The sequence below is a fragment of the Symphalangus syndactylus genome, chromosome 3 (assembly GCF_028878055.3).
Source record: "Symphalangus syndactylus isolate Jambi chromosome 3, NHGRI_mSymSyn1-v2.1_pri, whole genome shotgun sequence".
Classification (NCBI taxonomy): Eukaryota; Metazoa; Chordata; class Mammalia; order Primates; family Hylobatidae; genus Symphalangus; species Symphalangus syndactylus.
In genome coordinates this window covers 130,870,371-130,885,556 of record NC_072425.2, presented here as the reverse complement: position 1 = coordinate 130,885,556, position 15,186 = coordinate 130,870,371, and the positions used below count along the sequence as shown (strand labels likewise).

Here is a 15,186-nt window from a genome sequence, read left to right as displayed (position 1 = left end):
AACAAACAAAAAAACAATTCAATAGGAGCACCTGGTCTTTTAACATGAAATCGTAAATATCTGGCTCAAACATAACAAAGTAACACAAAATTTTAGTTTGAACTTCTGAAAATCGAAAATGGAAAAAATGCAATTTTTCTTATCATGCCCTCTTAAGAGCATCAGGGTTAAGGGCACCACGCGGGACACCCATGAACGGAGGCTTTGGTCCGTTTGGTTAGCTTTAGACAAGCGACTGCATTCAGCCTCCATTTCTCCTTAAAGATGGTGAATACTTTTTCATGTCACTGGAGTTGGAAATGGCTACAAAGCCTGGTGGGAAATCCTTTATTCCACGGTCATTCGGCAGTTTCCTACGGTGGAGGAGCAGCTTTAACTCGTCCGTGGGGAGGGTGGAGCCGGAGGTCAGTCCTAGAAATGAGGTTTTGACGGAGAAGATTCAGGAACGCGGCTCCCAGGATTCGCAAACCCAGTTCCTGGGCTCTAGCAGAGCGGCCCGGAACCTCCGCGGGCTGTGAAGCTGACCAACAGCGACAGACGGGGCGGGGGTCACGTGACCTACGTCTGGTCAGCCGGGCGTGCGCGGGAGCACGCAGAACTGTTCGGCCCCCGGCCGCGCGCCTTGCGTGCGCGCGCATGCCGGGGGCGGGGCATGTGGGCCAGGCCTCCGGCGCGCGCTGCGGGCGGGGGCGGGGGCGGGACGGAGCGGGGTGGAGGGCGGGGGCGGGGCCTAGTCCTGAGAGGCTGGGCCGGCGGCGGCTGCGGCGGGAGACGGGTGACCCGCGGCTGGGCGCCTCGGCCATGACTGCCGAGCTGCAGCAGGACGACGCGGCCGGCGCGGCAGACGGCCACGGCTCGGTGGGCTCCGCGGCGGCTAGCGGGAGCTGGGGGCGGGCTCCAGGCCCTGAGGGGAGCGTGCGGGGCCTGCAGGGCTGCGGGTTGCGGGCTGCGGAGGGCGCCCCGGCTGGGCAGGACAGGGGGTGCGCCCGCGAGCGTGGGTGAGAAGGCCAAGGGCTCTGCGGGGCTCGGGCCGCGGAGATTGAGGACTGCATCTTCGCGTCCGTGGGCGAGCTGAAGTTGGAGGGGGATTTCCAGATTTTGGAAAACCAAATATAAAGGGCTGGATGTGGGGTTCTCCGCCGCAGGGATCAGTAAGGTGAGCGCTCCTGGGCCCCGACCGGGGTGAGAAACTTCTGAAAGCGGCAGCATTGGTTGGTTTTGTTTTGTTTTGCTTTGACTTTTAAATCAGTTTTATGGCGGCGTTTTTAAAAGGTTAAAGCAGACCGAAGTTATCTCACTTAAAGTCTGGAATTAATCACCGTCTTCTATAAGACCAGGGGTCCCAGTTACCACCACTTCCTTCCCTCCCCACCCGGCTTTAAAAACAAAACAGCGCAGCCTCCTCAATTATTGCCTTCATCACTCTAGATTTTTAAGGAGGGGGAGGAGCTGCGTGATGAATAGAAAGTCTACTGATAATGATCTCCTGTTCCCAATGTCTAAGAAGATTGAAATCAATACAAGGACTTCTGATCTAAGAATCTGGTGAGAGTGAAAGAACCCTGGTTTGAGAGAAAAGCTAATGTCTGTATGAAGAAACTTGGGAAGAGGGCAATTTGAGCATGTTGTCTAGTGTTACTTCAGAATGTTATAACTTAACATCACCTCCTCACTCCTCAAGTACTGCACTTTTTCAAGAGAAAACGGGAAATCTGCGCCAGTTATTCAAATACGAGTTTGGAGATGAGAAACTTTGTTATTTGTCATACAAAGCTGGCAGACAGATACCCTCAGGTGAGAATCCTTTTATACCTTTTTACTCTTGTCTGGAAGGCCAGTAGTATTTAGCATGAAGGCGCTTTTTTTTTTTTTTTTTTTGAGACGGAGTCTCCCTCTGTTACCTAGGCTGGAGTGCAATGGCGCAATCTCGGCTCACTGCATCCTCCGCCTCAGCCTCCTGAGTAGCTGGTATCACAGGCGCCCGCCACCGGCCCGGCTAAGTTTTGTATTTTTAGTAGAGTCGGGGTTTCACCATATTGGTCAGACTGGTCTCAAACTCTCGACTTCAGGTGATTCGCCCGCCTCGGCCTTCCAGAGTGCTGGGATTACAGGCGTGAACCACCGCGCCCAGTCTGGACGCACTTTTTTTTTTTTTTTTTTTTTTTTTCAGACGGAGTCTCGCTTTGTCGTCCAGGCTGGAGTGCAGTGGCGCTATCTCGGCTCACTGCAACTTCCGTTTCCCGGGTTCAAGCGATTCTCCTGCCTCAGCCTCCCGAGCAGCTGGGACTACAGGCGCGTGCCACCACGCCCAGCTAATTTTTGTATTTTTAGTAGAGATGGAGTTTCACTATGTTGGCCAGGATGGTCTCGATCTCTTGACCTCGTGATCCGCCCGCCTCGGCCTCCCAAAGTGCTGGGATTACAGGCGTGAGCCACGGCGCCCAGCCTGGATGCACTTTTTAAAACTCATATAGAAAAAGATGCTTCCAGGTCCTGGGCTCCGAAACGAAAGTATCATGCACTGACTTCTAATGGAAATATTATTGTTAGATGTTCACAAGTGCCTATTGAAATGTGTCAAGGTTTTTCTCTGGCTTCAGAGATCAGTTGTATTTGTTTTTAGCACAGTGATTTAAAAACATGGGAAAATTTTAGTTTGGAGACTATCATTGATTTAGAGAAGAGACTATTTTAAGGGAGAGAAGTCATACTTAAATTTGTCGTGGCTCAGTCATTTAAGACCATGTGCCTATTAATCAGTGGCATCTTCATTTACCTCTGCCGCAGTTTGAGTACTGACCCTATTTCGGCATTCTCCATTTGAGAGTTTGTGTGTGAGCTACTTGATGAGCATTTGTATGTAAGTCATAGCTATTTTGGGAAGGCTTGGAACTCCAGTGGCTGTGGCTGGCTGGAGTACTCTGATTCCTGGCCACCTGCAGAGTGATGACATTTACTGTTCTTCCCAGTGATTTGCCCTATACAGAAAGCTGATAAGCTTGGAATGCTTGATAATGTTTGCCTCTTTTATTTTTGCTAATAAAATGCTTAAAGTTATCAGGATAGGTTGAAGGAACTTACAGGAAAAGTACCTTTTGATCTTACAGGAAAGATTTTAATAACTTCTTCCTCATCTTGGTAAGTTTCATGTTGGAATGGATTCTTTTATTTTGAACTCTCTGAGGCATTCTACTTTCCCTTAAAGGATATTTCATTGTTCTAGTTGAGGAGAGCTAGCCTTCCCTGACACTCAGAAGCTATTTAAAGCCTAGACTGCTTCCCTTCCCTTATTGGTCAGTTGTACACGGGACAGACAAAACCCTTTATGGCCTCCCAAGAATTTTAGTGAGAGAAATATGTAGTACTCTTGAAATATGCTGTCAGTATGGACTCGAATCTGAGAGTAGACACTTTATGATTTCACTAAATCCTCTAGACTGCAAACTGGTATTCGAATATCTAAAGAGATTACATACTGACAGATTCCTGTATTTTAATGAATTCTTGACTTCGATAGCAGCAAAGTTTACTATTACTACAGGAGAAACAACTTGAAGTCAGTTTGGTTCTTATAAACCTGTCATTCTTGGCAGCTGTACTGAGGGTTCACGTCACACATTCTTTATGTCAGCTGAAGCCCTATAAAAACCTGCCAGTTTCAGTGAAAATTTAATGCCCTTTTTGCTTTCTCTTGATTTATTGACCTTTCGTTTCCTTTTACTTTGTCTCATTAACTGATTTTTAAACATCAGTAAGTCAGTGATTGGTTCCACAACTCTCATGCCTGTCAGCCCCCAAATGCAAACAGTATGATTTTTTTTTTTTGAGAGGGAGTCTCGCTCTGTTGCCCAGGCTGGAGTGCAGTGGAACGATCTCTGCTCACTGCAAGCTCCGCCCCCTGGATTCATGCCATTCTCCTGCCTCAGCCTCCCGAGTAGCTGGGACTACAGGCGCCCACCACCACGCCTGGCTAATATTTTTGTATTTTTAGTAGAGATGGGGTTTCACAGTGTTCGCCAGGATGGTCTCGATCTCCTGACCTCGTGATCCGCCCGCCTCGGCCTGCAAACAGTATTTTTAAGACTTACTGGCAAATAGCATCTTACCAGGTGAGAGCTCTCCATGTGTTCTGTTTCATCAAAGAAATTAAGTCAATAGTAAAATGAAGCAAGTACTTACCAAGGAAAATAATGCTGGTAATAGTAATAGCTAATGCTAACTGAGCATGCACTATGTGCCAGACTCTGTGCTCAGAACTTAACATAGCATTCTCTCAGTACTTACACAACTCCATGAAGTTTCTGTGAGAAGGCTTATACTTGTTAAGTAATTTGTCCAAGGTCACCCAGTGAGGATATGATACAGTTGGAATTGTATCTAGGCAGTTCTGACCCCAAGAGCCCAAGGCGCCCCTGATCCTATCTCATAGTTGACGGGCCCATTGCCCTGGATCACAGACTTTCCACTACTCTTGTAATGCCTTTTCTAGAACTCTCCTAATGTTTTAAACTTCCAGTCCTCCCTACAGTCTTTCTAAATAGATAATCTTCTTTTCTACTTGACTGAGCTCGCTGATGTCTAAAAAGAGCTCCCTGCCTCATGTTTTGTCCCCTTCTCCCTACGCCATCTCATCTCTTTTCTCTTATTTCAGTGGAAAAGGTTCCCTTCCTTTTTCCCACTTTCATTTCTTAGAGATAAACCTAGATTAATGGTTTTTACTAGGGAGAGATTTTGTAATCTAGGAAGCATTTGGCAATGTTTGGAGACTTTTTGATTGTGACTCCGGAGGGAGGATGCTACTGGAATGTAGTGCGTAGAAGCCGGGAATGCTGCTAAACATCTTGCAGTGTACAGGAGTAAGCCCCTCAAAACAGAGTTATGTGTAAATTGTATAAAATAGTGCTGAGCTTGACAAACTCTGATCTAGATGATGTCTCTCTTCTCTTTCTATTGTGTCCCTTCTCCTTAGTCCTAGTCTAACCCCCAGACACCTTCACTGTCTTCTCCCTTGCTACTCACATTATGGTCCACAGACCAGCGGCATTCACATCCCCTAGGATTTAGAAATGCAGAAAGTTGAGTGTGCTAGAGCCAGCTTGCTCTGCCTCTCCAGCTGATTTTATACATCTCTTTCCAGCTCTGTGTTCAATGACCTCATGTTGATAACTGTGCCAAGGTGGGAATATTTATACCAAGGAAACAAGCATACACTGCCAATCAGCATACCACTGCCTGTACCCCCACTCTAGACCTATTCAATCAGTTTCTGCCTTTTGACAAGATTCTTGGGTGATTCATTTGCATATTACATTTTGAAAAGCATGTGGATAGAATTTGCATTTTCCATTTTACTGTGCACTTGTCTTCTATCTTGAAACCAAATAACAACAACAAAAGTGTCTACTGCCCGGTCCAGCTGTTGTCTCCACCTTCCTTCTTTTGTTTGCTTTTGGAACAAAGTTTCTAACCCCACCTGTTTCTAAAACATTTTTCCAGTGACAATGTACTCAGACTCAGTATACAAAACTTGGAAAATACAGACTTGAGCAAGACTAACTCTGACAGGAGATTGAGGGCGTTGGTTCCCAGATTCTGCTACAGAGCTTAAGGTGGCAATAACAGCTTCTGCAAAAGCCCAATAATGAGATGGCCGTGTCGACCAGTCTGAGCTCCAGCAAATGGCCAACTGTTCAGAGGCCTGCAGAGGGACTGACTAGGCAGCAGCAGGTTAGGTTGAAAGGCAATGAGTGGTTTTATGTAATCAGAATCTGCTCAGCAGCCTACTTTGCTAAAGCAGGATCTCTCCCTCTGTCACCCAGACTGGGGTGCAGCGGTGTGATTATAGCTCACTTTGGCCTTGACCTCCTAGGCTGAAGCGATCCTCCCACCTCAGCCTCCTGAGTAGCTGGGACCACAGGTGTGTGTCACTGTGCTTGGCTGTTTTTTTAATTTTTTTGTAGAGATGAGGTCTTACTATGTTGCCCAGGCAGGTCTTGAACTCCTGGGCTCAAGCAATTCTCCTGCCTTGGCCTCCCAAAGTGTTGGGATTACAGGCATGAGCCACCACACCTGGCTCCCTCATACTTTTATTATTTTATGCTTTTATGATCCCTCATTACCACTTTTTTGCTGATACTTTTTTTTTTTTTTTGAGATGGAGTTTTGCTCTTGTTGCCCAGCGTGGACTGCATTGGCACGATCTTGGCTCACTGCAACCTCCGCCTCCTGGGTTCAAGTGATTCTCCTGCCTCAGCCTCCCGAGTGGCTGGGATTACAGGCATGCACCACCACGCCCAGTTAATTTTGTATTTTTAGTAGAGACAGGGTTTCTCCATGTTTGTCAGGTTGGTCTCGAACTCCCGACCCCAGGTGATCTGCCCACCTCAGCCTCCCAAAATGCTGGGATTACAGGCGTGAACCACTGCGCCTGGCTCCAAATCTACATTTCTAATCCTGAGTTGCAAATGACTTCTATACTCTTTCCCGGTGCTTTTTGAACAGGTCTGCTTGAATATCAACCTCCTTGGCTATAAACATTTGCTTTATACTTATTTTCCCAGGGTGGTTATACTAGGCATGGGAATGTACACTTGTATTACTAGTGTCTGCCATATGCTATGTACCACCCTAAGCACTTTTCTGTACATTTTTATTTACAAAAACCCAGCAAGGTGTGAACTATTATCCTATTACTGATAAGGAAACTGAGACATCTTGTTTGTTTGTTTTTTGAGATAGGGTTTCACTCTGTCACCCGAGCTGGAGTGTGGTGACACCATCAAGGCTCACTGCAGCCTTGACCACCCAGACCCAAGCAATCCTCAGACACTTGAGTAGCTGGGACCACAGGTATGCACCACCACACCTGGCTACTTTTGTTTTATTTTTTGAGACGGACCTCGCTCTGTTGCCCAGGATGGAGTGCAGTGGCGTGATCTCGGCTCACTGTAACCTCCGCCTTCCGGGTTCAAGTGATTCTTCTGCCTTTGCCTCCCAAGTAGCTGGGATTACAGGCACACGCCACCACGCCTAATTTTTGTATTTTTAGTAGAGACGGGGTTTCACCATGTTGGCCAGGCTGGTCTTGAACTCCTGACCTCAGGTGATCCACCTGCCTTGGCCTCCCAAAGTGCTGGGATTATAGGCGTGAGCCACTGCACCCAGCCTCTGGTTACTTTTAAAAATTTTTATAGCGATGGGGTCTCTCTGTGTTGCCCAGGCTGGTCTCAAACTTATGAACGAAGTCATCCTGCCTCAGCCTCCAAAAGTGCTGGGATTACAGGCATGAGCCACCGTGCCCGACCTCAGATGTTAGTATGCCTTATAAGGGCCTCATATGAGATTTATTTTATTTATTTATTCCTTTTCTTTCCTTTGTCTTTTTTTTTTTTTTTTTTGGAGACAAGGTCTTACTCTGTCACCTAGGCTGGAGTAGTGCAGTGGCTCTTATCATGGCTCACTGCAGCCTCAACCTCCTGGGCCCAAGCAATTCTCCTACCTCAGCCTCCTGAGTAGCTGGAACTACAGATATGTGCCACCATGCCTGGCTAATATTTTTATTTTTTGTAGAGATGGCGGGGTCTCTTTATGTTGCCCAGGTTGGTTTTGAACTCCCACGCTCCAGTGATCCTCCTGCCTAAGCCTCCCAAAGTTTTGGGATTACAGGGGTGAGCCATGGTCCCTATCTCTTTTTTTTCTTTATTCGTATGAGATTTTAAACTAAGTCTGTTTGCTTCTATCTTACAGATGAGAAATGCAGCTTATGACCATGATTAAATTATAAGTAGCAGAGCTGTGACTTCAAGCCATTCTGACTTGAAGCATAACATTTATCCGACTTTAGTACAAGCCTTTCTAAAACCAAAGTTTCTGACTTACCACTTGACTATGTCGCACTTTAATAACTTTAATAATTTTAATAACTTTTCATTGAAACCTCATGAGCACTCTGTGAAATAAAATTTGGTATGACCAGGAAGTAGAATTTGCAAAGTGACACAGCGAGTAAGTGATAAAACCAAAACTATAACACAGGATATCAGTATTTTTACTGTAAACTCTAGAGGAATTTAGTTGGACAGGCAAGTCCCAGTATTTTTCATTTCTATTGCATTTCTTCATTTTACTAACAATTTCTGTTTGCAGTACTTCCTTTGATAGTCATACAGGGCTGTCAAAGCTTTTGGTGTACTTCATTTTCCATTCTGGAAACTGATGCTGAGGAAGGTTGAGATTTGCCAGGAGGCTGATGCGTGCTGGAGTCTGGGCTGCATGGCACTATTTCCAGCATCTAGGCTCTCTACATGAAACAGGGGTCAAAATATCAGACACACAAAACCAAACTAAAGACCTGCCTCAGTAAGTACCAGCTGCATGCTACATGATGGCTGGTAGGCACTTTAACCCTAAGAAGGTTTTCTAAACAACCTTTTCTTTTTTTTTTTTTTCTTCATGGGTAGAATACGTTACTTGTTTTTTTTTATTTTTTAATTTTATTTATTTATTTTTTGAGATGGAGTTTCGCTCTTGTTGGTCAGGGTGGAGTTCGTTGGTGTGGTCTTGGCTCACTGCAACCTCCGCCTCAAGGGTTCAAGCGATTCTCCTGCCTCAGCCTCCCAAATAGCTGGGATTACAGGTGCCTGCCACCACGCCCAGCTAATTTTTGTTTGTTTTTTCTTTTTTTAATTAATTTTTTTCCTTTTTTGCACACAAAACAATAAACATTTTCTAAAAATACATACAAACAAAAAGATGCATATCAAACATATTAGGAAGGTTGCACATGGGAAGACCAGGAATAGAAATGGGTGGTGGGAATGAAAAAAAATAAATGAGAGAGGGAGTTTGTATGGATCAATGATAATAACTCAATCCTCTATGTCTTTGACAAAGAAGAAGGAGAAGGAAAAGGAAGAAAAAGAAAGTGGGATAAAGGATCAGAAAGGGAGGAAAATAGAAAAAATTAGAGTATGACTCCAGGGTAGACCTGTTTTGTTGTTGCTGGGTTGGTTGGTTTGTTGTATTTTTCATATGTTTTGCCATGTTGGCCAAGCTGGTCTCGAACTCCTAGCCTCAAGTGATCAACCCGCCTCGGCCTCCCAGAGTGCTGGAACTACAGGTGTGAGCCACCACGTCCAGCCCCCACACTGTGTCTGGCCTCCGTGGTAGACAGAGGCTGGGCAGAGGCGTTCCTCACTTCCTGGACGGGGCGGCCAGGCAGAGGCGCTCCTCACTTCCCAGATGGGGCAGCCGGGCAGAGGCCCTCCTCACATCCCAGACGATGGGCGGCCAGGCAGAGACGCTCCCCACCTCCCAGAGGCTGCAATCCTAGCACCCTGGGAGGCCAAGGCAGGCGGCTGGGAGGAGGAGGCTGCTGGGAGCCGAGACCACGTTACCGCACTCCAGCCGGGACAACACCGAGCACCGAGTGAGCGAGACTCCGTCTGCAGTCCCAGCACCTCAGGAGGCCGAGGCCGGTAGACCACGCGAGGCCAGGAGTTGGAGACCAACCTGGCCAACATGGCGAAACCCCGCCTCCACCAAAAATACCAAAACCAGTCAGGCGTGGTGGCGCGCGCCCGCAATCCCAGCCACCTGGCAGGCCGAGGCAGGAGAATCACGGGAGCCTGAGGCAGGGAGTCTACAGGGAGCCGAGACCATGCTGCTTCACTCCAGCCTGGGCAACAGAGGGAGACCGTGCGAAAGAAAGAAAGAAAGGAGGGAGAGAGAGAGAGAGAGAGAGAGAGAGAAAGCTCTAAACATTTTCTTTTTCAGTCGTCTTGCCCAAGTTAGTACTTTCTGGTGTCCCCTCCCTCCCTTCCTCCCTTCCTCCCTTCTTTCCTTCTGTGTGGGGATGTTTATACAGGTTTCCTTGTTCATTTGTTTTTTCATAGAGTTGGGGTCTTGCTGTGTTGCTCAGGCTAGAGTGCAGTGGCTATTCACAGGCATGATCGTGGTGTACTACTGTTTGAAAATCCTGGGCACAAGTGATCCTTCTGCCTCAGCCTGCTGCAAAGCTGGAACTACAGGTGTGTGCCACTGCACCTAGGTGATTTTTTTTCAATTGAGGCAAAATTTATATAACATAAAATTATTTTAAAGTGGGGCTGGGTGCGGTGGCTCACTGAGGTCAGGAGTTCAAGACCAGCCTGGCCAACATGGTGAAACCCCGTCTCTACTAAAAAATACAAAAATTAGCCAGATGTGGTGGTGAGCACCTGTAATTCCAGCTACTTGGCAGGCTGAGGCAGGAGAATCACTTGAACCCGGGAGGCAGAGGTTGCAGTGAGCCGAGATCGTGCCATTGCACTCTAGCCTGGGTGACAAGAGTGAAACTCTGTCTCCAAAAAAAAAAAAAAGTTCAAGTGTACAAGTTCAGTGACATTTAATATATTCACAATATTGTGCAATCACCCATTCCGTCTAGTTCTGAAACATTTTCATTACCCTGAAAGAAAACTTCTTTTTTTTTTTTTGAGACAGAGTCTTGCTCTGTCGTCCAGGCTGCAGTGCAGTGGCGCGATCTTGGCTCACTGCAAGCTCCACCTCCCGGGTTCACGCCATTCTCCGGCTTCAACCTCCCGAGTAGCTGGGACTACAGGCGCCTGCCACCACGCCCGGCTAATTTTTTGTATTTTTAGTAGAGACGGGGTTTCACCGTGTTCGCCAGGATGGTCTTGATCTCCTGACCTCGTGATCTGCCCACCTCGGCCTCCCAGAATGCTGGGATTACAGGCGTGAGCCACCGTGCCTGGCCTTGAAAGAAAACTTTGTAACCATTAAGCAGTCACTCCCTATTCCCCCATGCCCTCAACCCCTGGCAATACCAATCTACTTTCTGTCTCCAGATTTACCTATTAGAGAGATTTCATTAAATGGATCATGCAATATGTGACCTATTATGTATGGCATCTATCATTTATTGTAGTGTTTTTGAGATTTGTTCAAGTTGTAGCATGTATTAGGTTTTCATTTTAATCACTGAGTAATATTCCACTGTATGTATAGATATGTTTTGCCTGTCCATTTTCCATTGATGGACATTTGAGTTATTTACTCCTTTTGGTTATTATGAATAGTTCTGTTATGAATATTCATATACTTGTATTTGAGTACCTGTTTTCCATTCTTTTAGGTATATACCTAGAAGGAATTGTTGACTCATACGGTAATTCTATGTTTAACTTCTTGAGGAACTGCCAGACTGTTTTCCAAGGTTGCTGGGGAAGTTTTAGATTCCCATCAGCAATACACAAGGGTTCTAGTTTTTCTCTTTCCTCATCAAACACTTGTTATTTTTTGTTTTTGTTTGATAATAGCCATCCTAATGGGTGTGAAGTGGCATCTCATTGTGATTTTGATTTGGCCATGTTAATGTTATGGCTAACGTTAAGTGTCTTCATAAACTTATTGACTATTTATATATCTTCTTTGGAGAAATATCTTTTTAAGTTCTTTGTCCATTTTTGAATTGGGTTGTCTGTTTTTTGGTTGTTGACTTAAAGAGAGTTCAAAGAGAGTTCTTTATATCATCTAGATGCTAGACTCTTACCAGATAAATGACTTAAAAGTATTTTCTCCCATTGTCTTTTCACTTTCTTGATAATTTGTACACTGTATATTTCTTTTTTTTTTCTCAAGACAAAGAGTCTGACTCTGTCGCCTAGGCTGGAGTGCAGTGGCATGATCTCGGCTCACTGCAACCTCCGCTTCCTGGGTTCAAGTGATTCTCTTGCCTCAGCTTCCCAGGAAGCTGGGATTATAGGCGCACATCAACACACCTGGCTAATATTTGCATTTTTAGTGGAGACAGCGTTTCACCATGTTGGCCGGGCTGGTCTTGAGCTCGTGACCTCAGGTGATCCACATTGGCCTCCCAGAGTGCTCGGATTACAGGCATGAGCCACCGTGCCCGGCCAGCACTGTATATTTCTTGTTGTATTTCTTGATGTATGTATTTCTTGAATGTGTACACCGGTTGTCTTTTCACTTTCTTGATAATGCCCTTTGATGAAGAAAAGTACATCAGCCCACTTCAGTGTCCCAAGTAGCTGGGACTACAAGTGCACACCACCATGCCTGGCTCAAAAGTGTTATTATTTTTTCTTTTGTTGCTTGTGCTTTTGGTGTCATAGCTAAGAATCCATTGACAAATCCAAGGTCATGAAGACTTATCTCTGTGTTCTCTTTTAAGAATTTTATAATTTTAGTTCTTTATTTAGGTTGTCGATCCATTTTGAGTAATTTTTGTGTATTGTGTGAGGTAGGAGTCTAGTGTGATTCTTCTGCTGTGAATATCCAGTTGTACCAATACCATTTGTTGAAGACGTGGTTTTTCCCCCATCAAATGGTTTTGGCACTCTTGTTGAAAATCAGTTGACCATAGATACGAGTTTATTTCTGGATTCTCAATTCTATTCTATTAGTCTATATATCTGTCCTTACGCCAGTACTACACTGTTATGATAACCGTAGCTTTGGATTAATACTAAGTTTTGATATAAGAAGTGTGAGTCCTCCAACTTTGTTCTTCTCAATGTTGTTTTAGTTCTTCCAGGTCCTTTGAAATTCTGTGTGAATTTGAGGATCAGCTTTTCTATTTCTGCAAGAAAGGCCAAAGCATTGCAGCTCTTAGAATTTGTCTAGCAGGTTTTCTGATTTTCACTAGAGGTCCCCCCAACCCCCAGCCACACGCACACACAAAGGGCCATTGGAATTGTGATAGGGATTACACTGAACTTTTGAATTGCTTTGAGTAGTAGTGCCACCTTCACAGTGTTAAGTCTTTGTGGCCAGACGCAGTGCCTCACGCCTGTAATCACTTTGGGAAGAGGCTGAGACAGGCGGATTGCTTGAGCTCAGGAGTTTAAGACCAGCCTGGGCAACATGGTGAAACCCCACATTTACCAAAAATGCGAAAAATCTTAGTTGGGCTTGATGGCACACATCTGTGTTCCCACCTACTTGGGAGGCTGAGGAGGGAGGATCGCTTGAGCTTATAGGGTGGAGGTTGAGGTGCACTCTAGCCTGGGTGACAGAGACAGACCTCATCTCCAAAAAAAAACACTGTCTTCATGATGGTTAAGTTAATGTGTCAGTTGATTGGGCCATGAGGTATGTATGCAGACATTTGGTCAAACATTATTCTAGGTGTGTCTGTGAGGGTGATTCTGGATAAGATTAACATTGAATCAGTAGACTGTGTAGAGCAGTTTGAACTCCCTAATGTGGGTAGTGGGCCTCATTCAATCAAGACCTGAATAGAACAAAAATGCTGAGTAAGAGGAAACTTTGCTTGCCTGACTGCTTGAGCTGGGACATTGATTTTCCTTGGTCCTGGCACTGGAACTTAGACAACCATCAGCTCTCTTGGTTCACAGGACTTCAGACTTAGACTGGAACTTACACACCCAGCTCTCCTGGTTCTTGGGTCTCAGACTTACACTAACACTACACCGCTAGTCTCCTGGTTCTCCAGCTTGCTAACTGCAGATCTTGAGACTTCTCAGTCTCCGCAGTCATGTGAGCCAATTCCTTATAATAAGTCTCACCTCCTGTATTTATCTCCTTTCGCTTCTGTTTCTCTGGGGAACTCTGACTAGTACAGTTTTCCAGTTCATGAACCTGGATGTTTTTCAATTTATTTAGGTCTTTAACTTCTTTCATAAATTAAAAAAAATTTTTTTTTTTTTTTTTTGAGACAGAGTCTCACTCTGTTGTCCAGGCTGGAGTGCAGTGGTGAGATCTTGGCTCACTGCAGCCTCCACCTTGAGTTCAAGGGATTCTCCTGCCTCAGCCTCCCGAGTAGCTGGGACTACAGGCACGTGCCACCATGCCTGGCTAATTTTTTGTATTTTTAGTAGAGATGGGGTTTCACCATGTTGGCCAGGCTGGTCTCAAACTCCTGACCTCAGATGATCCACCCACCTCAGCTTCCCAAAGTGCTGGGATTACAGGCGTGAGCCACCGTGACCAGCAATTTTTTTTTGTTTGTTTTTTTGAGACAGGGTCTCACTCTGTTGCCAGGCTGGAGTGCAGTGGCACAATGTTGGCTCACTGCAACCTCCATCTTCTGGGCTCAAGCAATCCTCCCACTTCAGCCTTCTGAGAAGCTGGGACTATAGGCACGCACCAACACACCCGACTAATTTTTGTGTTTTCTGTAGAGATGTGTTTTACCATGTTGCTCAGGCTGGTCTCGAACACTTCAGCTCAAGCAGTCTGCCCGCCTCAGCCTCCCAAAGTGCTGGGATTACAGGTGTGAGCCATCGCACCCAGCCTCAGCAGTGACCCACTGCGCCCGGCCCAGGTTTTTTACCTCTTTGGTCAAATTTATTCCTAAGTATTTTATTCTTTAGGATGCCGTTGTAAATGTAATTGTTTTTTAAATTTCGTTTTTGATTTCTTACGCTGTTTTATAGAAACACAACTGAATTTTGCCTGTTTACCTTGAAGCTGCTGAATTTGTTTACCAGCTCTGGTAACTTTTTTGCAGATTCTTTGGGATTTTGTATATATAGGATCATGTCATTTTGTGAATACAGTTTTACTTTTTTATCCTTTGTAATTTAGATGCCATTTATTTTTTATTCTTACCTGATTGCTGTGGCTTAAACTTCCAATACAGTGTTGAATAGCAGTGGTGAAAGTGGGCATCTTTGTCTTGTTCCTGATTTTAGGGGTAAAGTTTTCAGTCTTTCACCATTGAATATGATGTTAACTCTTGGGTTTTTTTATAAAGGCCCTGTATTGTGTTGAGGGAATTACCTTTTATTCCTAGTTTTCTGATTGTTTTTATTACGAATGTGTGTTGGATTTTGTTAAATGTTTTTCTGTATCAATCAAGGTGACCATTGTTTTTTTCTCCTTCATTCTGTTGATGTGGTATATCACATTGTTTGGTTTCCTTTTATGTTATTGGCAACGTCGTTCTCTTAGGCATCCATTGCAAATGTATGACTAAGCTTTCTGTCTTCATTCTTTGAGATGTTCAGAGTATGTCCTACTTTGATGTTTTGCCTACCAGCATCCTGCCTCTCTCGTCACAGTTTGTTTACTCCGTAGCCCTGTAACTCAAACTTTCTTTTCCTAGTGTCATCCCATGTTGAACCAGTTGTTCACATAGGCTAGATTAATCCACTTAAATGCCTTTTCTTCCTTCATGTATCTTCCCTGCTGAGGAACCTG

At 45.2% G+C, this 15,186-nt stretch overlaps 1 protein-coding gene and 1 non-coding gene across 23 annotated transcripts in view; both read left to right on the top strand.

Moving 5' to 3' along the window:
- The first annotated feature begins 718 nt into the window (after window positions 1–718).
- USP28 (ubiquitin specific peptidase 28) overlaps window positions 719–15,186 on the top strand; it is an 80,312-nt gene continuing 65,844 nt past the window's right edge. For 9 of the 22 annotated variants that reach the window (XM_063635310.1, XM_055273191.1, XM_063635290.1 and 6 more), the window contains exon 1: window positions 735–858. In XM_063635310.1, coding sequence (XP_063491380.1) covers window positions 802–858 — 57 coding nt within the window. In that variant the 5' untranslated portion in view covers window positions 735–801. Of the gene's footprint in view, window positions 859–1,452; window positions 1,795–15,186 lie in introns of those variants that run through there. The other 13 variants (XM_063635316.1, XM_063635308.1, XM_063635298.1 and 10 more) reach the window with 8 other exon arrangements.
- On the top strand, window positions 12,617–12,676 carry LOC129479952 (U7 small nuclear RNA). Its single transcript, XR_008656872.1, has one exon. It is a non-coding gene; the product is annotated as a U7 small nuclear RNA (small nuclear RNA).